Source organism: Liolophura sinensis, chromosome 6 (assembly GCF_032854445.1).
Source record: "Liolophura sinensis isolate JHLJ2023 chromosome 6, CUHK_Ljap_v2, whole genome shotgun sequence".
Lineage (NCBI taxonomy): Eukaryota > Metazoa > Mollusca > Polyplacophora > Chitonida > Chitonidae > Liolophura > Liolophura sinensis.
In genome coordinates this window covers 46,045,642-46,069,872 of record NC_088300.1, presented here as the reverse complement: position 1 = coordinate 46,069,872, position 24,231 = coordinate 46,045,642, and the positions used below count along the sequence as shown (strand labels likewise).

General features: G+C 38.3%; 3 protein-coding genes across 3 annotated transcripts; 1 reads left to right on the top strand and 2 right to left on the bottom strand.

Annotated features, from left to right (window-relative positions):
* Positions 1 to 152: 152 nt before the first annotated feature.
* LOC135468723 (nucleoporin NUP35-like) lies at positions 153 to 8,611 on the bottom strand. The gene is made up of 11 exons (XM_064747121.1): positions 8,490 to 8,611; positions 7,222 to 7,334; positions 6,197 to 6,276; positions 5,497 to 5,602; positions 4,560 to 4,620; positions 4,148 to 4,262; positions 3,098 to 3,151; positions 2,528 to 2,597; positions 1,933 to 2,061; positions 1,306 to 1,479; positions 153 to 926 (listed from the first exon to the last, which is right to left on the bottom strand). Exons 1-11 carry the CDS (start codon positions 8,524 to 8,526, stop codon positions 849 to 851), a joined length of 1,017 nt encoding a protein of 338 aa, XP_064603191.1. The 5' UTR covers positions 8,527 to 8,611; the 3' UTR covers positions 153 to 848.
* A 1,598-nt stretch (positions 8,612 to 10,209) lies between these two features.
* LOC135468539 (von Hippel-Lindau disease tumor suppressor-like) lies at positions 10,210 to 14,415 on the bottom strand. Its single transcript, XM_064746844.1, has 3 exons — positions 14,335 to 14,415; positions 12,609 to 12,998; positions 10,210 to 12,141 (listed from the first exon to the last, which is right to left on the bottom strand). Exons 2-3 carry the CDS (start codon positions 12,988 to 12,990, stop codon positions 11,999 to 12,001), a joined length of 525 nt encoding a protein of 174 aa, XP_064602914.1. The 5' UTR covers positions 12,991 to 12,998; positions 14,335 to 14,415; the 3' UTR covers positions 10,210 to 11,998.
* Positions 14,416 to 14,484: 69 nt separating this feature from the next.
* On the top strand, positions 14,485 to 22,958 carry LOC135468557 (ubiquitin-conjugating enzyme E2 T-like). The gene is made up of 6 exons (XM_064746883.1): positions 14,485 to 14,644; positions 16,381 to 16,450; positions 17,725 to 17,830; positions 19,556 to 19,654; positions 20,442 to 20,528; positions 22,381 to 22,958. Exons 1-6 carry the CDS (start codon positions 14,536 to 14,538, stop codon positions 22,501 to 22,503), a joined length of 594 nt encoding a protein of 197 aa, XP_064602953.1. The 5' UTR covers positions 14,485 to 14,535; the 3' UTR covers positions 22,504 to 22,958.
* The last annotated feature ends 1,273 nt before the right edge of the window (positions 22,959 to 24,231 follow it).

Below are 24,231 nucleotides of genomic sequence, written 5' to 3'. Positions count from 1 at the left end.
TGTTTTGGGATATGGCAATATGCACACAACAACTCTTAGGTCACTTTTATAGGTGGTTTGGAATGAATTTTGTTAATCACTTGCTCTCTACCAATACAGCTTGTTCTTGTTCATTCTTGTCCGGTTTTTAGCTGGTACGGTCTTGGACCTTCAACTTTAACTTTTTGTGCATCCACCCACAGTGTCACCACCTAGACTTATGATTACCAGACTTTCTTTCCTTCTAACATGATATCTCATGGTGAGCAATAGGTCAACATGAACTAATGGTCATTTTAACATCACATTCCCTTACAAATGCTAAATGTGTATATCCAGTCCACATTTTCAGGAGAGTAAAATGTGCTGGATGACTGTTCATTCAAATGACAACACATACACATTTTTACATACAGTTCATTTATTTTAATCATAAAATATCCAGTGCAATGTACTTGTAATAGCATATGAAATTGGTGAATTATGGTTTGTAGACTGTCATACCATGGCATGCCAAGACGAGATTTTAAGTAATTAGAAATTCACAAATAAGCAAGTTTCAGACATTTTTATTAAAAAGACATTGTGGGGCTATAAACAAGCTACAGCACTTCCAGAGTCTGTTGAAATATAAAATATTCATGTAATTTCCCATTAACCATTCCTTCTCCATTCTTGTTCACACTCAATCACTTTCATTTCTTGAATCATATAGACATAATCTCTAATACAAAGATGAAGTTTACAGGTTTTGCTCCATCATGATATATGAAAATATAACATTAGTTATCACAACATAGGCAGTTGTATCACATACAGAGTTATTGCCCATGGTAACATGTCTGCTTTCTAAGAGTGTACGTTTCCTGCTACCAGCCAAAAACATACTCCATTGTCTTTGATATAAAACTATTGCTTTTCTGTGGAGCATGACCGGCAGGAAGCACCTAAAACAAAAAAAAAATAAATGTTGAAATGTTAGTCAAATGTGAAGCACCTAAAAAGTACCCACCTCAAACACACCTTGCTCTTGATGGATGACTTACATGAAAGTCATTGCAGCTATTTAGAATTGCCCTAGTTTTATTGTACTCTGCTTGATTCCATCCACTCATAAACCTGAATGTCATTTTACAAGTAAAATTTCGTGAAAACCGATTCTAACACCAGCCAATTAAATAGTCCCCCTCAAGCAAAAGCCTTTGAAAGTGTCATCATATATTTCCAAAACATCTAAATACCGGACAGGAAAGTTACTTCTTAGAAAATGATTTTCTTGGACGTAGGAAACATGATTTCGTTCAGATCCCAACAAAAATTACTGACCTCGTTTTCACTCCGAACAGCTTTGTATGTGGCTGTGAGTGGTCGGATAGCTGAGTAACGGGAGCTGTTCATGGCAGGAGAGTCCACATATGATGTGCTAGGGGTTCCAGGTGTCTGCATAAATGATAGTTGGCTCATGGACCTGTTCTCTTTCTCTTCCTCCACCATCACTGTCTACCGGATAAGGATAACAGCATAATAAGACAGATTCACACTTGAAAAGGTTCTAAATAACTGCCACAGAAACCTGTCCATTCATAAAATTTCTGACGGACTTTAGATTTATTTAAAAATTCATGGAAATACATACAAGGACCCAAATCCTATTCCATATCCTACAAGTGTGCTTGTCAACGCATTAAACAACTTGGCAGTATTCCAAAACAGGAATAGCAGGAAAGTCATTCTGAGTATTGCAGTCATAGTTGATCTATTTTTCAGCTACTATGTTTGCACCATCATCAGAAAATTCCAGATCAATGTACAGGATGAAGACAACCCAAACCTCCCATATACAGCTCAAAATAATACCGAGCAACTGTAGCTTGCTTCAAAACAAGTGACGATCCTCAGTAAGAGTGACGAGGCTATTTGGAAGAGTAATGATATGGTAAGAGGAGCACCTACCTTGTCTATACATGGGGTCACTCCCACCATTATGTTCCCTCCAAACACTTTACCATGTTTGCTAAGTGCTTTCTTTGCCTGGATCTTGGACTGGTAATGGAGGTGCATCCAGTTTCCATCTGATGAGGTCTGTAAACAAATGACATTTCACAAGCGTTTTCACTCTGTTTATCTATTAATTTTCCAGCCTATGAACACATTGAAACAAGAAGTACTGGTATACATGTTGACATGTTTCCGGGTTTTGCTGCTTTTCTCAACAAAATCAGTCAAACGGCAGACAGCAGGGCTACGAGCAATTAACCGTAAAAACTAAAACATTTTAATGCATAACTTCCTTTGGACTTTCAACTCATCAAAATGTTTTTTTTTCATCCAAATACACATCAGGCGTACACATTATCACAATAATACATTATTAGTTATATGACGACCTTCCAAGAGTATACGGGTAGATATTGGTTGAGGTCAGTAATATCTTTCCAAGGCAAAGCCAAGGAGACATATTAACAGAAAAAGTTCATCAACTGGTTAAAACTGGACAAAATCATCCTACACACTAAAAAAAAACACAGATAAAAAAAAAAAAACTCACAACATGTTTCAATATATTGCCATACTGTGAAAATTGCTGTAGCACATATGATGTTGCCGAAGGCGGAAATCTGAAATCAAAAGTACTGAACGTAAAAACAGACCTGGTGGACAGGAGACTTGGGGAGCCTCTTAAGGATAAAGAATCAATGCTGCAAAGCATCTCAAATTATCTTAATCCATAACTTACAATGACAAATACAGAGACAAAGTGATTTATCTGAAAATATTTATTTCCTATTATTTTCTGATGTTAGGTTGGAGGACACTAAATAAATCAATCAGTTTACTGAGACAATGAAATGGTGACAGCGATATTGAAGGCCGTTTTGCTATTATTCAAATACCTTTATTGTATTTCCTTCACATAATTTATTTATTTAGCTTATTAGATTGTTGTTTAACACCATACTTAAATTTTTTTTTTACATGTATGCTGACTGTCAGTTTTATAGGTGGAGAAAACTATTAACCTTACAAGTTACTGATGAACGTTTTCACATGTGACAGATAAGCACATGATATTGGTGGAAGACATGTGATCTACTATGAAAGATACGAAATATCTTACCCAAACACAGTGACCCAAGTTTCATCAAGAACATCGTCTGTGCTTAGGGCTTCCCTGGAAATGCCAATAAACACAGTTGTGAGAAACAGCCATTTAGTATTTGAGCCAATTCAGTACAACAAATGCTGACAGCAAGTGCAAATTCACAATAGTTGTGACATCTTGCAAAAAGCTGTCTTGCACTAACTTAAGCACCTCTTTCAAGTGAATGGCCCTTGATACAAAATGCAGTGGTACTGTATTATGACACCCTATGTGGGACTGACGCCATCTTGGAAGGATAGCAAGTTTGGCTGCACAATGAATGTCTATATTATACACAATAATGCATGCGACATTGATCCATATCATAAGCATGAAATGCTTTTAATATTTTAATCCCCTCTATATATCTTTTCACTGTAAAAGAGAAATTATGCAGTTATGATGATCTGGACACTGAATACAGCTGCGACTGTGTGTTTGGTCCAAGAGAAAGAATATGTGAAACAACCAGCTGAACACTGGATTACATATGTGGAGCCTATCTTTAACTTCAGAACCTTGTAATGTAAAGCTGTTGAAAAATCAGATGCCAAGGAAACTTACTACAGCTGTAGCTGAACATATTGGTATTATTGTGAAATAAAATCACTTTCAAAAATTGAATGATTCATTTTAGTTAGGTTTTTACCTTACCATAGCCATTTAGCCAGGAGTAAAACATTTATTTTTTTATCTCTAGTTTAAAAGATTTCTTTCATCACAAAATTGAGAAAACTTTGTTACCTGCTGCAAGTGGTCGGGGTAGACAGCCACCAAACATGTCCAATAAAAGTGAAAACCATATGCGGCAATCCTCCAGTGACAGCTGAATTGAACAAGTGCAATGACCCGTGATCTGAAGCTTACACTAGCCAGCATTAACAGGATCATTTGCAACCACTGTTGCTGGTATAGCGAGAACAAAACTACTGGTTTTAATACATTTTGTCCAGACAAGGGCACTGAGGCTCGACTGTATTGACAGACTGGACCAACTTTATTGGATGACCAATCTACTTTTCTTACCCTTGTGTGTAAAATGGATCAATCTGTGCTGGTGACTGTGATATTCTGGACTGGTTAGCTGAATACGTCATGGAGTCTGATGCCAATGCACTTGAGTTAAAACTTTTTGATAAACCTGGAATAAATATCACAATTATTCATATAATTGACCTTTTCAAGGTACTCAAAAATACTTTTTAAATCCAGATGCACTTTGTGCTTGTAGACCTAAGCACTTTTCCTTAAATCTGTCTTCTGATACTTATTATCATGTAATCTTTCACCCTTCTTATATGATTTAAAACGACATAATAGAGAAAGCAGGAACTCTCTCCAACGTTCTTTCGGACAACTAGTACGGCAACATACCTATAGAAAGCACACGTAAACCAGCTACCTGCAAAAGGCACATGTACACCAGCTGCGACCCTACCTGTGGTGGGAGGAGCCGGAGAGCCCATAAATGATCCTCCTGGGCCTTGAGTCATAGTCATCTGTAAGTACAGAAGAAGCTGTGTCAGGTCAAATCAACTCAATCATTTGTCAATTTACAGCCTGGAAAGAACTGTCAAATAGTGAGTTAATTATGAAAGACACTTCCAAAAGTACATGAAGGTTTAATAGGTAGTCAATAACGTTACACAAATGTTGCACAAACATTACCCAAACACCAATAACAGACAACTGTCAGTCAATATGTATCATGTTGATTAATTATTTTACAGGTGTAAAATTCTGTATTCTGTATTAGTGGGAGACAGCCCATTACTGACCCCTTCCTACCTAGTGTTTGCCAGTTTGAGTGCAGCTTTAATTCAGGAGGGTTTTGTCTGGTTGTTCGTGGCAAGGCCTGACAGCAACCTGCAGGTCCTGCTCTGTTTTCTCCAACCATAATGCTGAAAACCCCCCACCTCTCCTGTCTGGAACCCCCTACACACATGTACAGAGAAACAAACCAAATGAGTATGAGATAGCCCCTTTTTCACTTCAGTGATCAGCTTAATGGGTGGAAGTAAACTACTACCAATTGCCATGCACCTGACAACACTCCTGATGTTAATTTGATTTAATTTATTTGATTGATGATCTATGCTGTCCACAAGAATCCTTCATATATACAACAGCAATCAGCATTATGGTTGGAGAAAACAGAGCAGGACCTGCAGGTTGCTGTCAGGCCTTGCCACGAACAACCAGACAAAACCCTCCTGAATTAAAGCTACACTCAAACTGGCAAACACTTAATATGAGTGTAGACTGATCAGCTGTGCCTTGATATCTCTATCTGCATCAGGTATTGATGGTTCTCTATGCTGCTTAACAGGGTAATTAATACCATCAAATGATGACAGACTGAGGACTACACTCACATGTCTGGAGAAGGGGCTGGAGACAGCTGCAGATGGGCTCCCAACTGTGTCAAACAGGCTCTTGATTGGAGGAGCTCCACCTTTGTCCTTGTGTGAACCCAGCATGCTGATGTAGATACAAAAGACATACAATAAATATATGAGGGTAAGATAAAACAGACTCCTGTGCCATGTCTACTTTTACAGAGATGAGAAACAGCTGACATGTCAACGTACATGGAGCTATGTAGGTGAATTCTTCGACTATCGTCTTACCGCAAGTTGTTTAACAGCTTCATAATGAAAAAGCCTTCTGGTGAAGATAAAGCATCCACATGAAGTTTGAAAATCAAACACTTTCACGTTTGTGATGTTGCACAACTGAAATAACATTCCTTTTATAACCTTATGATGTAGTTGTTTTGGTTTACGTCACCAAAACCCTGTTTTGCACCATAATCATGTGTCTGTGGGCATGATTGACAGAACGTGGCGCACCCAATAGCCACATAAGGATTTATGACTAAAACTTGATTTGGAGTTATCAAGCACATCAGTAAAAAAGCGTGGCTATTAAGATCTATTTATACTCCTCTTCCTGAAGTACTCAGATTATAATACTTGATGTCCTTTCTTTTAACATCGTACATGTTGATTGAGCAAGCTAGTGGAGGGTGTGAAATGAGGCTGGAGATTCAAACTGAATGGGGATGATGCTCACCTGTTAGCACTGGTGGGGGAGGTTAAGTTCCTGGTCTGAGAGCGAGGGGGGCTTCCTGCTGACCACATCTTGTGACCGGGCTGAAATAGTAGGATTAATATTTATAGGTAATCAGTGTCAGCCAGACTAATATATGTATACATATATTGGGCGGGCATAAAAAAATGGGCCATACTTTGACATTCCATATCTCTGAAACCTTTCAATTTCATCCTTTAAGATTTCTGTTAATGGGACCAAAATCAAAATAGAGTCAAAAACACATCTTGCAGACATTTCAAAATGTCATTCTACCTTGTTTTACTTGAAAAGGTGATCAATTCCTTGTCCACCGCAGAGAAAACCATCTTGATTCAGCAAAACTTGTGCCTATCTGGCTGAAGGGTTTCTCTAACACTAGAGCCAGACAATTTTTCCAGACAACACTTGATTGACACGTCACACAGGTGCAGCGCACGCTCTACTCATGACACCAAACAGGTGATGCAATGTGGGTCACCAGAACATGTGTTTTTGAACCTATGTTTTCATTTTAACCCTGTGTACAGAGCACTCAAGCTTTGACCTTGAATATTGGTCAGTATATTAACAAAATCATGCCATTTGAATGTCTAAAGTTTGCAAAGTTTGAACAAAGGATAATGGAGCAATGCAGCATCAAAGTATGGCCCATTTTTTTATGCCCACCTGATATAAATACAGAGAAAATTACAACAAATGTCTGTATTAAAAGTACACAACATTTACTATGAGGTCATAATCCTGGACTGTACCAAAAGAAAAATGAACAAATAAGTTCACTGTGTCAACTGTAAACCAGTATAACATTATATCAATATGTATTCGAACTCTTACAGAGGCCAACAAGCAATCATATTTAATAACATAAGTACATGTATTTACATGTAGACAATAGAGGCAAGGCTACTTGCACCCAGTGTAAATATATGTGTTCAATTACAAGCTGGCTGCTGGTACAGAGTGAAGCTATGTGAACACGTGGATTGTGTAGAAAGGGTACTAACAGAGGTAACCAGGGGAGCTGGATCCCCTAAAAGGTAACCCGGCAGGTACTGGGATGGGTGTCCGGTGGGGCTGCTTGGGGAACCCAATGTCATCGGCTCATTGCCGAATGATGCTGTAAAACATAAAATAGTCATGGGTGATCATTTCATACCACACCTCACAAGGGACCTGATAATTGCTCAAAACAAGTAGTATTACCAGTTATCCAAAGTACTATAGAACATGCAGAATAAACAAATTAAAATTTAATGGATCAATAGAACCAAAATTAATAGCCGGTTGCACAAGTAAATGTCCTGCAAACAAAAAGGCATTCACCATATCTACAGATGTACATCGATTTTTGCTAGGTGTGTGTTGCCAGTTGAATTCTTGTAAGACAGTGTCATGTGAGGTGGACTGAAATGCTATGGTGAATGACCCCATGTTTGGACTTGGTGTAAATGCACAATCAAAACCACAGGCCCCCAACAGGTCAAACCATACTGCTACATGTGTAGGCCTACTGTATGAGTATAGAAAGACAAGGTCTCTCACTCATTCACAAAACATGACCGAAGTGATATTATGGGATGGATCAGTCAGGAAACAAAAGTGATGTGTCCAGATCAAGCACTAATCTACATGCTGACGTTTTGATGGATTATGTCCACATTGTGGATATTTCCAACAAACTACTGGCCACAATAGACTCACAGGACACCAGGAAGTACAGATGAGTGCAAACCTAGCAGAGAAATATCTTATTTCTAAAATCGATGAAAAATTGTGTCTGACCTTGTCTTTCTTTATCCATACAGTAGGCCTACACATGTCGTAGTACGGCCAGATTTGTTGGATTGATACAAGGGATTGTGATCAAAACCAAAACAGCAAAGTACATTTCTAAATATGACATATTTTGGTGTCTCTTTTCACACCACACCTCTTACCTTTGCGTAGTCCAATCTGGTCTCTCAACACATACTAAATGACACACAATATGTGTCGAGAAATCCGACTGGACTGAAGTGTAATAGAGCTCATGTGTCTTTTCACTTTCAGTCCGAGGCAAGAGTAATTTAATGCTGAATAAAATGTATCCAAGCACCTGTGTAATATCTCTAATTTAGTGTTAAAAAACTGATTAAAACAGGAGTAAACAATTTTTCTTCTTTATCGTTTTTCCTCTGACCGACTACAACAACAACGGCTAGGTGTTCGTTGCTTAGCTTTTCATTTGAGTTTGAAAGAGTTTAACTGGTGCCTATTCGTGTTTTATCTTTACCATGAAGATCTGTGCTTGCTACTGATGGATACATCATCTTGCTAGCCCCCCTTTTCTTATCCAAACACCAAAATTCGTCGATAGCAATTGGAGCGGGCAACGATTTTAAATGCCGGATCTGATTAACCGGGGCACTTACTGCGCAGGCTTACTTCTCTTTTTTGTATTGAAAGAGTTATCATTCCATGATTTCTCTCGGTTATCCCCCTTGATGCGCACAGTTGCTTCTCCAAGTTTTTCAGGCATAGAAATTCAGAAACGGTAAGGCAGAGTGTGTAGGTCTGGGTGAGTCATGGTGGTCATCTTCTGTGGTCTGTCCTCCATTATCCATAGTCAAGAGCAGATCTTAATCATTAAAACATTTACAAACTGGAATCTTGCAGCAGTTTTTTTCCATGTGTACCATTCAATTCAATTAAATCAACACTTTGTAATACAAACAGTCGATACAAACTAGGTCTTATATGGGAAAAGGATAGTACAAGAAGCTGAGAACAAGTATTGTTTCTCAGTTTCTCAGTGAAATACGTTATAGGACATAGTTCATGTGTTACAGTCTGATGCAATGGCCCACTGCTCTTAGTGTTTCCTCCACTGTCTGTCTACCAGGTCTATTCATTAAGCTTTTATCAGAATACTGTTTTACTTTTTCTTCACTGCACAGTTTCATTGAATGGTTTTATATACCATACACATGCGTATCTTCCTTTCATATGATGACACCCAGCATTATTATGGGATGTTCCACTTTGATTATCAACATAATATCTTCACCATATGAAGACAACTATGTGAATTTTGTGAATATATAAAAAAAAATTGCTTATTTGGACCCCCTGAGCTAATCATTACAAAACATCTCACTTAGAAGATCATATTTATATTTCCCACTGATCATACATACATGTAGATATATAGGGAAGGAAAAATGCGCAGGAGGGGAAAATGTCCAGAGGGGAAAATGTCCTGGATGGGATGGGGGGGGAATGTCCGGGAGGGAAAATGTCCGTACCCCGGTACGTGGGATGTTGAGGAGACGGCCCAATTTGACAGATATGGACCATTCCTCTAACAAAGGCAACCGTCATATAAGCACACATGAAGGAAGCCAAAACCGTGTGACTGATTGGTGAGACTGGGGCAAAAACCTGACAGTCATATGTTATAACATACAGGCAAAGAACTTGCTTGAGGCAAAGCGGGATGTAAAAACTTCTTGGCAAGCATATAATTTGTGCCAACATTATCATATGACACTAGTCACAGAGTAGATTGGCCTCTGTGACCATGGAGGTTAGAATGCCAGCATGGCGCAGTAACTCAGGAGCTTCCCACCTACGGGGTTGCTGTGAGTTTAAGCCTAGCTGATAATAATTTCCTCTCCTGTCGTTTATTTTGATTTATTTGATCGGGTTTTCGAGCTGTACTCAATCATACTTCACTTGTACAACAGCAGTGAGGTTTTTGGGTTGAGAGAAGTGAGACAAGCTCTTCACTAAATAAGTTGCAAACTGCCGGACTGTAATCCTCAGCAGTAGTAAATTAAGCCAGATTAAAGCATGGGATATTTGAAATGGACAATTTAGTATGGCTTGATTGCTTTAGTTAAATAAGTCACCATAATGCTGGTCCCTGTCATGAAAGTGAAACATTCTTAAGAACATGTACAACACCAATCAAATAAATAAATCAATAAAACAGGAATACAAAATTTCTTCTGACAAGACCACATTTATTATAATGTCAACATTTACTTAGTATTCAACTAATTATTGAGAATACATTTCATTCAACAAGTGTCTAATTCTCCCTTTAACCATACCATCTTTGCCCTAAACTAACTGATCCCTGGAAGCTGGGAGACCTGGGATCAATCCAGGGTAGAGTCATGCGAAAAACATAGCCAACTTGTTACTATCTTGCTTCGTGCTCAGCACTGACAGGCCGGAGGAATGAAACAGAACTGATTGGCCCAATGTCAGCATAATGTGATGGGGTGGGGTGTCATGTCTGGTGTCTTTGGCATGATACTTCAGTGGCAGCAGAACTGGAATCACCCTGCTACAAGAAGACACAGTATATGTACACACGCTTAAAGACTCGTCGTCATATGACTGAAAAATTGTTAAGTATGACGTAAAACCCCAAGCATATATACATGCATACATATAGATCATGGCTAATCTCTCAGCTGTCCACAACAATCTACACCACAGCACTAGCCAGGAATTAATACACCTTCCATTTCACTTGACACTGATATTTATTTAACTAGAAATGGTATGTATAATTGGATATTTGTGTCAAACTTCTACAAACATGTGAAACTAAATTAATGCACGAGAGCTCCCTATTCACAAGGAAACAGAAGAACAGAAGCATTGAGTAAAAAAACTGTGTGATAACTTAATTAACTTTGAACAATTCAATGATACAAATATCAGCCAAATTTAATGACCAAAGTTAAGGAGCCTACATGTTAAGGTATTAACAGTCAAGAGTATTGGTCATATTTCTGAGATTCTGTCTCTGATAGAGACAGTCGTCTGCCTCAGTTCAGATCACCAATGAACTCAGCCAATCAAGTGGTCACTTTGAATGCTGTTTGGTTCCTGGCCAATCAAAGTTGCCACTTTACGGCACAGTAGAACTAATAAACTATCTTTTAATAGCATATGTGTTTAGGAAAAGCTCCAGGCAGAATATCAATATATTTGGAATATTGGATCCATCTGATTACAGAAGATTCATAATGTAATCCAGTTTACCCTAATTCCTGAACCTTTCCGCATATGAAAGAGCAACTTTCTACGAGATTCAGGCACCTCTTTCATTTGTTTTTGTCAAAACTACATTGGTTGGGTTGATCAATTTCAGGACACAGAATAACGTCCTCAGTATGCACTTGAAAAAAGACCTTGAAAACATGCGAAAATGTTGAAGAGTTACAGTAATTAGATTTCTTCATTCTATATGCATGTCCCACCACATATGGTTCACATGTGTGCAGGCCTTCCCACATACATCTCTAGAGGAAGCCAGCATGAGCTAGACTTGAACTCATAGTGACTGCACTGGTGTTAGCTCCTGGGTCATAACACTGCGTGCTAAGCAACTGAGTCACAGAGGTTCCTTCTGGCATTAGTTAGATGATTTATCAGTTTTATTTTTTACCCTCCTTCAACGTTTGGACATAGATTCATTCTGCCCATAAAATGAAAATATAAATTGGTGTAGCCTATGGGAAATATTCTTAAGTATGAAATACAAACTCCACATAAATAAATTAAAAAATTAAAAGAGGACTATTAAGACTGACAACTATGGAAACAATTAGAAAATATATGTCTTAAACCCATTTGAAACCTACTTGCTGACAGGGCACATATGTTATTGATCATTTTAAATACGATAGCCATTTATGGCTGATCCTTAGAGAAAAATAGTAGTCTGACAGGGGAGTCATTCTGTAAATGTAATTAAACTTCTTCTGGTGGACATTAATTTGCTTAATCATCATAAAGTACACACGTCACTGCTTGACTTTCATTTAAGGATTGAATTAAAGTTGCAGGAATTTCAGTTGCTGACAAGAGTTCAACATCCATCCTTTTTTTGATCTCTTCCAAACATCTGTCTTTCAAGCTGAACACTGCAACAAGAAAGTATGATGCAGAAATGTTAAATACGTATACTGCCAAAATATTTATAATTATTAAGACACCCCCCCCACCAACACACCTGCAAAAAAAAGAAGAAATTGATCACTCTGAAAATGCCCAGACAAAAGAAAGAAACTTAAATCAATGTGATATAACATGAAAAAAACATGAAATGTAATACACACAACTTCAAAGAATACATGAAGCAAATGATTTACCTCTTTATAATGTGGTGCAGTTGAGGATAGCTGCTTCTTTATGAAGGTAAAAAAGAATTCCCAGAAGGGGGAGAAAAATGTATTTACATATACAGCTTTAATAAGGTCCCAGCAGTCAGTCCAGAAATTTGATGTATTGATGACAACACAGAAGGTACAGAGGTGTTCAAGGTAAATTTATGGATCAAGACAGGGCTGTGATAGTATGCGTGATCACAGCACTGCAGGGCTCAGGTTACCTGGAATGTCAATATAGACATGTGTTCTGTACCCCTCCCCATCATAAGCTACAGGTAATAAATATCTTCTCTGATTGATGCGCAGCAGGGCCCCTGTGTTGGAGTCTCGGACAATCCATGGGTGAGACACAAATGTGTTGACACTGTAGTGCTGGTATCTGGTAGCACCAGCAGACTCACTGTCTGAACACAGCAGCTGTATTTTGGGCCCAAGTGTTTGATATTTCACCTCTTCACCAGCATAATTACACCACAGGATGTCAACATGTCGAGATGTCCTGTTGAAAAATTCCACATAGGAATCTAGTTCTGAACATACAGACTTAAGCTTCTGTCCAGGAGTGCCAGAGTCTGGCTCCACGCTTTCATCTTCCCCTGCCATTCCGATCCCTGAAAAGAAACATATGTAAAGATGCCATTTAAGCTATCTTATTTGAAAAACATTTTCAAACACGTCGGCTGGATAAAGTTGGAATTTGTCAAATTTCCACTATTTTTAGGCTCTTGTGGATTCACTGGTGATAACACCGGGACACCTACCTGGAAGCCAAGACATCTATGAGTATGGGCAGGCACATTTTAAAGGCCCCAGCTTGAATCCAGTAAAGACACCACAGAAATTACAGAGGTCTTTGATGTAAGGTTATGGAACAAGACTGTGATAGTACAACAATTAGTATATGCAATTACAACCCTACAGAGCTAAGTGCAAGCGTGAGATTTCTGGAAGTAGGGGGTGGGGCCTATGTGCAATTATCCATATTTTGCTGTTATTTCAAACTGTCACAGCCAGAAATTCAACTTTTTGACTGATGACTGGAGTCATTCATTTAAAACTATACAACCTTTTTCTCGTGAGATGTTCGTGTTTGTTGTAATTGTGACAAAAAGACAATTTCACTCGACCCATTCCTGTCAGGCCAAAGTCACTGAAAACAACATGGTGATCAATCTTCAGATTACTGAGATGCACACACAGTGTCAAGCGTCCCACATCAAGCACATTTACAATATCTCTTTACTATACAATGACATGGAATGTTATGTCAGGCATATCTTGCGACTGTTTAATATGACAGGCCCATGCAGTTTAATTTTGTGGGTTTGCCGCTGCTTCTGTCATTCAACAGGTTTGGCTGGTAGATTGTTCTGAAATGCAATGGCAGTATTTATGCTCTGTCCCTAAATTAGTACCTGCAGTGGCAGTTAGACTAGCAATTAAAGGATACGTTAAATGGTATGTTCTAATTTTTTAATATGTAATTTACGGGCGCAACCTTTTCCACAACATTTAGCCAAATCTGCTTGTCTTTGACTGTAGGTTGAGCAGCCATGAATATGGCGTATCCAAATATTTCTCAACCAACAGTCAGTGTACTCAGACTAAGGAAAAATGCCATGTAGAGTACTAAAAACATTTTTAACAGACCAAGAAGAAAGCTACAATTCTTTTTTCTTACATTCACATGCCAGGACACATCCTAAATTGCATATTAAAAAATTAAAACATACCATTTCACGTATCCTTTTTATTGCTTGTCCAACTGCCACTGCAGGTACCACTTTAGGGACAGAGCATAATTTCTGCCATTGCATTACAGAATAGAGGGGAGAGGGAGGGAATGGGGTCACAGATACTGGAAAGACATAGTTGCTACAATAGTTTGTAATCCCTGAGGTTTGATTCGGCAAATGTTCACTGTAAACCATCTAGTACCAGTCTTACCAATCCATGTCAGCCCTCCCGCTCTTCTCTAGCTACGTGCTTCTGAAGGAAGCGTGCCAACGTGCCAACTGTCAATCTGTATGTATACAACACATATCATGATGACGTCACGGAATTCTGTGTACACATTATTATTCCGGCGGGAGAGGAAGTAGGTCACAATTTCTTAGCGAAGATCAATCAACTGATGAATGTGTTATCATGCTGCGAAATACAAGAATGAAAAGAGAAATTCAACTTCTAACCCAGTCTCCTCCACCCGGGGTGTCTTGTTGGGCCAAAACTGACAAGTTGGATTTCTTAGAAGCACGTAGGTGAACATTTCTTAAAACAGCTTTGAAAGTGAAACTAAAACAAAGTGACCATAACTTAAGCCAGCTAGTAACTAGCCCATTTTTTTCGTCAAATTATATCTGGCATTGAAGGATGCATCCACCGGCCAGGTAAATGTCAAAATGGGGAAAAAAAAAAACGGGAATGAGGAATCTAGCTGGCTGGAAAAAAATTATAATATATATATATATACATATACATATATATATATATATATATATATATATATATAATATATATGTGTGTGTGTGTGTGTATGTGTGTGTGTGTAGCTGTGTAGGGCAGTGATTACGTATACATATGTATGTATAAGGGCCTATGGGAGATACAAGTTCACGGGAGTTCCGAGTGTGGGTGCTCACGCATATACTGGAAGTTGGGGTTAGAAAAAATGCTCCATTCACTCAACAGTCAAGGCATCGCCAGGATTCTTACCCCAACTTCCGGTACATCTGCGAGCGCCCTTACGCAGAACTCCTGAGAACTCATATCTCTCATAGGCTCTTCACAGCCCAGTCTTGATCCATAAGCTTACTGTACTTCTGTACTTTCCCTGCTGGCTTGAATACGCTACTGGTAGAGCGTCCGTTTCGGGAGGCGGTAGATCAAGGGTCAATCCTGGGTCGAGTCACACCTAAGACCTTAATAGAGAAAGTAGTAACTTCCTCGCTAGGCGTTCAGCATGAAGGGTATAGTGCAACGACTGGTTGACCCGTATGAGTAGAACGGCTCAGGTGGGGCTGCTTACTTGCCTTCGGTAAGGTGTCTTGGTGAAGCAGCACTAGATAAAAGAGTGGTGGAAGTCTGTTCTGCAACAAGGAGGCACATCACATGCACTCTAAGGACTCCTTCATCGTCATATGACTGAAAAATTCTTAAGTACGTCAAAACCTCACTCACTCACTCAATACACTACTGTTGGCCGCCATATAATGTGTCTCTCCGTACTCATAATCGTCTCAGCTATCGATTTCTGATAGCTGTCCCCATGTATCACCCCCGTCAATCCTCACAAGTATGAAGCTGGTGGAAGCTGGATAAATTCAGACTTCAGTCATCCATCTGTATGGACTACCGAGTGGGGTAACATCCATTAAGCTATCGTCTGATTGACGATAAGAAACATTCACCACTATTCAAATACTCAAACTTCCCTTGCATAAATCAATTTCAAGCAAATTTTTCTACAAATTAACTAACCTGTTGAGAGGCTTCCTGAACCAGAAATAGTCGTCTTGGTGTGAAATATCAAAATGCAATAACTAACTCAGGGCCATATCTAGAAAACCATCAAAGGTTCCTGTCTTAAACTTTAATGTGACACTATGAAATTTAAAAAATGCAACTGGATCAAAATGGTGCTTTCTAAGAGCTTTTAAGTCTACATGAAAGAAATTTAGGCCCATATGAAAATATAACTTTTCATTGGTAAATCATCATGTTTTTGTTTAATTTACTTGTTAGTTTTAATACAGCTTCTTTATTTTGTGCGGCCTACAGTTTGGGAGCCCAAAAGTTTTCCAGGACCAAAGTGACCCTAGCTATGGTCCTGAAAAGTGATATCTGACTGAGTAAAATATCACTTTTATCACTGAGGGAAATCTTGTCTTTTCAGCTTTATGATGAATCATAAAATAGCTCTGTGTGAAGTATATGAAGGTTGTATGAAATAGAAGGATTTACTAGCGAGTCCTTTGTTTCTGTATTTGACAGAGATTTTGGGTGCCGAAGACACTCCATACCATAATGGTTTGTTTAAATTGGAGATTCAGATACCAGAAAGGTAATTTAAGTTATTAATTCGGCAGACTTCAGATGATGAGTTTGGGTACTCATGTAACTAATTGTTGTGTGTGAAATTGTGAAAAAAAGTAAAGCTTAATTGTTTGTTTTAGTCTCATCGTTGTGCTTAGCAAATTTTAACTTTGCTCTGACTAAAGTTAAAGCCTGGTTTGAACGTTACACTCTTTTAAACAATTGGTCTCTGTTAATACCTGATAATCGTAAAGTGAAGACATACACAACTTACAAATGTTAAATAGACAGAAACTGATTGCTGAATAAATTAATCCTTGAGCATTTCTACTCATCAGCCATTTTGTCTGTCAAAATGACAGCAGTGTTTCATTTTAGCATTGCCATCACACAATGCTGTCCTGAACACCAAATATGATGCCTAACCCAATCGGGAAGTTTCGAGTTTTAATTCTTTTGTCGTTAAAGGTAAAAACAGTCCATCTGTATCATGTGACTTATGAAAAGTGTTGGGCAACCTTTGTGGACATCGAGGCCTCCGTGGTGAGCATGCCAGCGCAGTAAAATGACCCAGGAACCTCTCATTAATACGGTCGCTGTGAGTTCAAGTCCAGTTCATACTGGCTTCCTCTACTGCTGTAAGTGGGAAGCGTTGTCCCCAGAATTCTGCCGGGTTTCCCTTCACCATATTGCTGGCTGCTCTCGTATAAGTGAAATATTCTTGAGTACGCCTCAAAACACCTATAAAATAAATACATAAATAAGTTTGTTGACATTAATTTAAAGGTCACTTATTTCACTGTGTTTCAAAGGCACAAATGAGACCTCTCTACTCTTTGAACTTCTTAAGTTGACAAATGTTCAGAGGCTCACTTTTTTCCATCATTCACCTCATCTAAATTACTTTTTATGAAACTTTTTTCAGATGCCCTTGTTATAATAAATGTGATCAGTAGTTGTCTATTTTTTATCAGGTCACATGGTACAGTAGGAATTCTTTTACCTTTAATGATGAAAAGACTCAAAACTCCCCTATTATAGTATGTTGACATGCACTTGGTTCTATCTCTTTAAGAAATACACAGAAAGGCGTAGTCAGCCATTGTTGTCCTTTTACAACCGCTTCAAAGGGAGGATAAGCACCAAGTAAACAAAGAACCCAAAGTTTTCTGTTAGTTTCTCCACTCCCTCAATAACTTTATGGGTATGGAATTATGTGAAATAGGAAGTACATGTTAATAGCACTACATGTTAAGCATGATATATTCATTATATTGATTATGATATGATGTAACGTTACAGGTACCCCTTTGAGCCCCCTAAGGTATCCTTCATTACCCCAATTTATCACCCGAACATAGACAGTGCTGGCAGAATCTGTCTGGACATTCTCAAGCTCCCACCAAAGGTAATCACATGACTACTTCAGGACTGCATGCATATGTACATAGGTGATACACAGTTAATGCTGTCAATCATGTACTTGTTACCTAGCGTGTGCTGAATTTATATTGATCCTAACCAGCTGCCCTTAACACAAGTGTTAGGTGATGATGTTCATTGATTTTCCATGCAATATGTCAGTAGATATAAAATTCTTACATTATACTTGTTTTGTTTTGGCTATTTGAAATACTCTATTTCACCTGACGTTCAGCCTTTTTCGTGTCATACATGTAAGATTTTTTTTTTTTTTTGTGAAGGTTGAATAATTTCTTATTAGAAAAAAACTGAAAGTACATTTGCACAAGCAAACCTATGGTAAAATACACTGTGCTGCCATTGTATAAATGAAATATTCTTGTGTGTGGCATAAAAACACCAGTGAAATAAATAAATCAGTTTGTGGTAAACATGTGAATTGAGTCAGTCAGGTAGCCCTATCAGTTGATTTATTGGTGGTTAACATTTTGCTCAAAAATTTTTAATCTATAATTTATCAGATCAGTCAATTTATTATATGCCCCCGCCATTACACAGTGTGTATTATGTTATAGCGATTTTGTCTGTCTGTCCGTCCGTCCTTATTCGTGTCCGGGCTATAACTCCAACTGTTTTTCTGTGTGGAGTTGTAGTTTTTGGTGGATATATACGTACACAGATGACCATGTGTCTTGACTCACGTTTGTTCATTTCCACTGTTGTTATGATTACCATATCTCCAGTTTCCCTATATGTACTATATAGATAAATATGGTTTTGTATTGGGGCTATAACACCAACTTTTTTCTACGTAGAGTTTTATTTTTTGTGGGATACATACATCAACAGATGATGATGTGTTACCATTCATATTTGTCCATTTCCCATGGTTGTCATGGTAACCAGATAGCCATTTTTCATATGTATACTAAACAAATCGAAATGATTTTGTGTCCGGGCTAGAACTCGAACTGTTTTCCCATAGAATTCTTATTTGTTGTGAACACATTTGTCCTCTTGTGCGGTTGTCATGGTGACTACATACTTGTCATCAACACCCATGAAGATTCCCCTCATGGTTATACTCACCACAGTGCTGCTGGTATTCTTTTATACATTTCAAACAAATGCCTTTTTTGGGATGTATATTGTGTTCACCCGAACTCTTGTTGTGAATAAATATAGAATTGGCATGTTATATAATTTTATATGAGTTACGTGGATTGTGGTCTTAATGATAAATATGATAGCAATTGCTTTTTCCATTGGTCGATTGGTCATATTTCTTTGTATCTTGAAACAGAATAGGTTACTTTGAGTTTGCTAGCCCGCAGGTCAAGGTTAAACTAACTAGATTCGCACCAGAGTTTCACATAGGGCTGTTGTTGTAAGTGCAGTACTGTTGTCAGGCTTGCTGATCCATTCACGTGACGTTGCGCAACACCACACATATTGTTACATTTTGGTGTGTTGACTGATGTGTATTATCTTATGATGCTCTGAAAACAAAGAGAGTAACAAGTAATGTTGGTTTTTTATATGACATTGTTTTATAGGGAGTGTAACTTAGAGCTGATGTATCATAATTTGTGTTAAACATATCAAAAGAAAAGCAAAGGGCTTCTTGATGACAGTCCTTGCTTGAGACCAGAAACATGTGCATGTCTCTTTTCACCCGCAGGGTATTTCATGCATATTTTCTTTGTTGTAGGGAGCCTGGCGACCATCACTAAACATCAGCACAGTATTGACCTCCCTGCAGCTTTTAATGGCTGAACCTAACCCAGAAGACCCTCTCATGACCGAAATTGTATGTATATCCTCTCATGGCAGAAGTTGAATATCTATCCTCTCATGACAGAAGTTGTATGTTTATCCTATTGCAACAGAAGTTGTATATCAGCCCTCTTAGGACAGAATGAAGTTGTACGTCAATCCTCTCATGACAGAAGTTGTATGTTTTTCCTCTCATGACCAAAATTTTATGTAATTCCTCTCAAGACGGAAGCTGTATATCTGTTCTGTCATGACAGAAATTGTATGTTTATGCTCTAGACAGAATCTGTATTTAAATCCTCTTAGGACGTAATGAAAACTGGCAGAAGTTATTTGTCTATCCTCTGAGGAAAAAAGTTGTTTGTCTGTTCTCTCAGAACAAAAGTTGCATATCCGTCTGTCTTAGGAAAAACTGAAGTTGTATGCCCATCCCATTAGGACAGAAGTTGTATGTTTATTGTCTTAGGACAGAAGTCTATCCTCTTAGTACAGGAGTTGTTTATCTATTCTCTCATAACAGTTGTATGTCTATCCTCATGGGACAGAAATTGTATGTCTTCTGTTTGGACAGAAATTGTACATCTATCCTCTCATGACTGAAGCTGTATGTCTATCCTCCTAGGACAAAAGCTGTATGTCTATCCTCTGTGGACAGAAGCTGTATGTCTATCCTCTCATCCTCTTTGAACAAAAGTTGTATGCCTTCTTGTATGAGGAAATAATTGTCGTATCATGAACATTTATAGTCATTGTAATAAAGAAGTTTTATGGTATTTGATGTAAATAAAGTGTATCAACGCCACTCATTGTTTCTTTTCTAGTCAGATGAATTCAAGTACAACAAAGCTCTGTTCCTGCAACATGCCAAAGAGTGGACTCTGAAGCATGCCAAAGATAAGCCAATTCAGGTAGGAGCAACTGTAAAATAATTTGTGTCTTGAAGGCTCGGCTGTAATTTGTTCAAGAAATACCAGCTGTAAAACATATAAATTTAGGTAAGGCCAGCTGCTGGGGAGGCTTGTTTGGGTAGGGCCAGCTTGAAAACAAAGGTGTAAGGCGTAAGATTAGTCACAGCAAGGTGGATATGGTATTATCAGCTGTATTATAACTAGATCAGGCAGTGTTGGCTATAGAGTAAGTCAGTTAAGACAGTGTGAGCTGTAGGATGAGGTACTCTAATTCCTCAGGCTTTTCGCCTTTTGGAGACAAAACTACATTGGTTGGGTGGGCAAATTTAACAGAGTACACAGTATAATACCTTTAGAATATGCTTTAATAAACACCTTACAAACATCTGAAAAGGTTGAAGAATTACGGAATTCAGGTAGTATCTTCTGCAGGATAAGGTAGTTCAGATAGTATCAGCTGTAGGATAAGGTAGTTCAGATAGCATCAGCTGAAGAATAAGGTTGCCCAGGTAGTATCAGCTGTAGGATAAGGTAGTTCAGGTAGTATCAGCTGAAGAATAAGGTTGTCCAGGTAGTATCAGCTGTAGGATAAGGTAGTTCAGGTAGCATCAGCTGAAGAATAAGGTTGTCCAGGTAGTATCGGCTATAGGATAAGGTAGTTCAGGTAGTATCAGCTGTAGAATAAGATAGTTCAGGTTGTATCAGCTGTATGACAAGTTAGTTCAGGTAGTATTGGCTGTAGGATAAAGTAGTTCAGGTAGTATCAGCTGTAGGATAAGGTATTTTGGTAGTATCAGCTGTAAGATAAGGCACATGTAGTTCAGGTAGTATTGGCTGTAGGATAAAGTAGTTCAAGTAGTATCAGCTGTAGGATAAGGTAGTTCATGTAGTATCAGCTGCAGGACAAGGTAGTTCAGGTAGTATCAGCTGTAGGATAAGGTATTTCAGGTAGTATCAGCTGCAGGATAAGGTAGTTCAGGTAGTATCAGCTGCAGGATAAGGTAGTTCAGGTAGTATCAGCTGCAGGATAAGGTAGTTCAGGTAGTATCAGCTGCAGGATAAGGTAGTTCAGGTAGTATCAGCCGTAGGTGGACAAAGTTTCAAAGATGTGGATGATAGTGATAGTTTTTATCTTTGTTGAGCTATCCCTGTCATCTCATCACATAGCAGTCATGTCATCACATTGCAGCCGGTTAGGCTAAGGTTAAGGTTATGGGACATATCAGTAAAGTATATCAGGTGGGCATAAAAAAATGGCCGTACTTTGATTCTGCATTGCTCCATTATTCTTTGTTCAAACATTTTCAAACCTCAGACATTCAAATGCATGATTTTGTTAATATACTGACCAATTTTCAAGGTCATAGCTTGAGTAGTCTGTACACAGGGTTAAAAAGAAAACATTGCCTTAAGAACGCACGTTTCAGTGACCCACATTGCATCACCTGTCAGGTGTCATGAGTGACACGCATCAAGGACTGCAGGAAAAAAATTACTCATAAGGAGATTTGGGACTCAATCAGTTCATGGAAGAAATGTTTGCGCGCCATCTACAGAGAAGATGGAGGACCAATTGATCATATTGTCAAGTAAAACAAGGTAGAACATCATTTCGAAATGTCTGGAACATGCGTTTTTGACTCATTTTTTGATTTTGGTCCCATGAACAGAAATCTTTAAGAATGAAATTGAAATTTGGTTTGTATACTTAGGACATAATGGCTTTTGAGTGTGTAAATTTTTAGAAGCTGATGTAAGAGGGTTTCGGAGATATGGAGTGTCAAAGTGCGGTTCATTTTTTTATGCCCTCCCGATATATGTATACATACATTTTTATTGTTCCATTTTTTAGGGGAAAGAGAATCCATCTCAAGGCAGCAAAGTGATGGGTGCCAATCAGGAGAGAAAACGGCCTTGTGCTCCCCAGGATGTCAGCAATAAGCAGCCCAAGTTGACCTTAACATCAGACAGGTGATGCAATCAAAATCCAGACCACAAGTGAAGTGTTACAGGAACAGATTACAAAACATTACGCCAGAAGTACTGATCAAATCACAAGAAATTAAGCTGTAAACCACTGTCTTGATGAATGAAGGGTTGTGCAATTTTAGTTGATTCAAGAAATCATGTTCTTTTTTTGTCTCTGATTGAGGATGCATGCTACATGCTTACTCGCTGACAGGAAAGAGCTATGTCCATGTTCACTAGAACAAATCCTGATTCCAGTTGATTCAAACAGTGAAATGTGATTTAAATTGTAACAGTGAAACAATTTACTGGTAAGCACAATTTGCATCTCCTAGATAATCATTATATAATAATCATAATAAAGTTTTAATATTGGCTGCAGTCAAAATTTTATTGTGTGTTAATTGGAATCCATTTTGGGAAACATTTAAGCTTATGTTAGATTTGATTCAGTTTAATGTATAAGGCATGTTAGTTTAACGTGTGCACCTTAGCAGATTCACTGTACAGTTTATTTGTCTTAGCTTTAGCGATGTTTTAGATTTTTTGTTCTCAGTGAAGAACGAACTCAGTCAGTCAAATTTGTTCATAAAGTATGCTGCATGTTGGTTTATCATGTGCACCTTTGTAAATACAACGTACATGACAATCAATTTAGCTGTGTGGCATTTGAGTTTTGTTGTTCTCTGTCAGTTAGTGATTCATTTAACAAGATTGTGTCAATCACTCCCTCTTCTGTTGCATAGTACTTGACAGTGGCCTCTCCCCAGGAGCCTCCCACCCATGTGGTTGCTGTGAGAACAAGCCCTACTAATGTTGGCCTCCTCTCAGGCCATACGTGGGAAGGTCTGCCCTCAACCTTTGGATGGTCGTGGGTTTCTCCCGGGCTCTGCCTTGTTTCCTCCCAGCATAATGCTGGCCGCCGTCCTATAAAGTGAAATATTCTTGAGTACGATGTAAAACACAAATCATAAATAAATGGCTCTATCAGCTTGTTTGTTACGTTAATAATTCTTAACTACCTTCCAGGATCATGTATACTACCATTCTAATCAATAAATTGAGTCACATACACGTTGTTACCAAAATACATTTATGCACTAAGCAGAATTATTTGATTGTTTAAGTTTTCACTTACCCTATTTTCTCAACCTTTTGACATGTAAAAGAGCAACATTCATTGCAATCTATGCACATTTTAATTCGATTCTGGAGATGAAACTGCATTGGTTGGAGTGGATAGTTTCACTGCTTCACAAAAAGTATTATATCATCACTCAACACAGAATAATGCCTTCTGAATACGCTTGAATTAACACCTTGCAAACATGCCAAATGGTTGAAGAATTACAGTACATAATGTTGGTCAGCATAATGGGCAAAGGTATCAAAATTATAAACTTTCTTCTGTAAAGTACATATATGCAGACGATACTGGTGGAAGACAAGTGGTCTGCAGCGAACTCGCGGCTGCACAAACACCATCGAGCGCTTGAAATCAACATGGCCTGACAAACACTGAGAGCAGGGATTCTTACCCACAAATTTCCTTTCCAAGGCTGGATGTGAACCTGTAACTCACGAGTCCCTGTGATTTATGACGGGTTGAGATATAGTCATATGAATTAGGTCATTTACACTGGAATAAACAGCCTTAGTCATGTGTACATTTACATATATACACATACATCTCTAAACTCCTCTGAACAGAGACGAAACAGTACATAACACAAAA

Bases quoted from the DNA above. Each gene is read 5' to 3' on its own strand.
- LOC135468723 (XM_064747121.1), bottom strand. From the start codon at position 8,526: ATGATGTATCCATCAGTAGCAAGCACAGATCTTCATG. The intron at 4,263-4,559 runs GTAGGGTCGCAG...TATTTATTCCAG, and splicing joins TCCGGCTCCTCCCACCACAG to GTTTATCAAAAAGTTTTAAC. The intron at 1,480-1,932 runs GTAGGTGCTCCT...CTTATCCGGTAG, and splicing joins TGACCCCATGTATAGACAAG to ACAGTGATGGTGGAGGAAGA.
- LOC135468539 (XM_064746844.1), bottom strand. From the start codon at position 12,990: ATGGCAGGGGAAGATGAAAGCGTGGAGCCAGACTCTGGCACTCCTGGA. The intron at 12,142-12,608 runs GTAACCTGAGCC...TTCTTGTTGCAG, and splicing joins TGTCTATATTGACATTCCAG to TGTTCAGCTTGAAAGACAGA.
- LOC135468557 (XM_064746883.1), top strand. From the start codon at position 14,536: ATGCTGCGAAATACAAGAATGAAAAGAGAAATTCAACTTCTAACCCAG. The intron at 14,645-16,380 runs GTAGGTGAACAT...TGTATTTGACAG, and splicing joins GTTGGATTTCTTAGAAGCAC to AGATTTTGGGTGCCGAAGAC. The intron at 19,655-20,441 runs GTATGTATATCC...TTTCTTTTCTAG, and splicing joins ACCCTCTCATGACCGAAATT to TCAGATGAATTCAAGTACAA.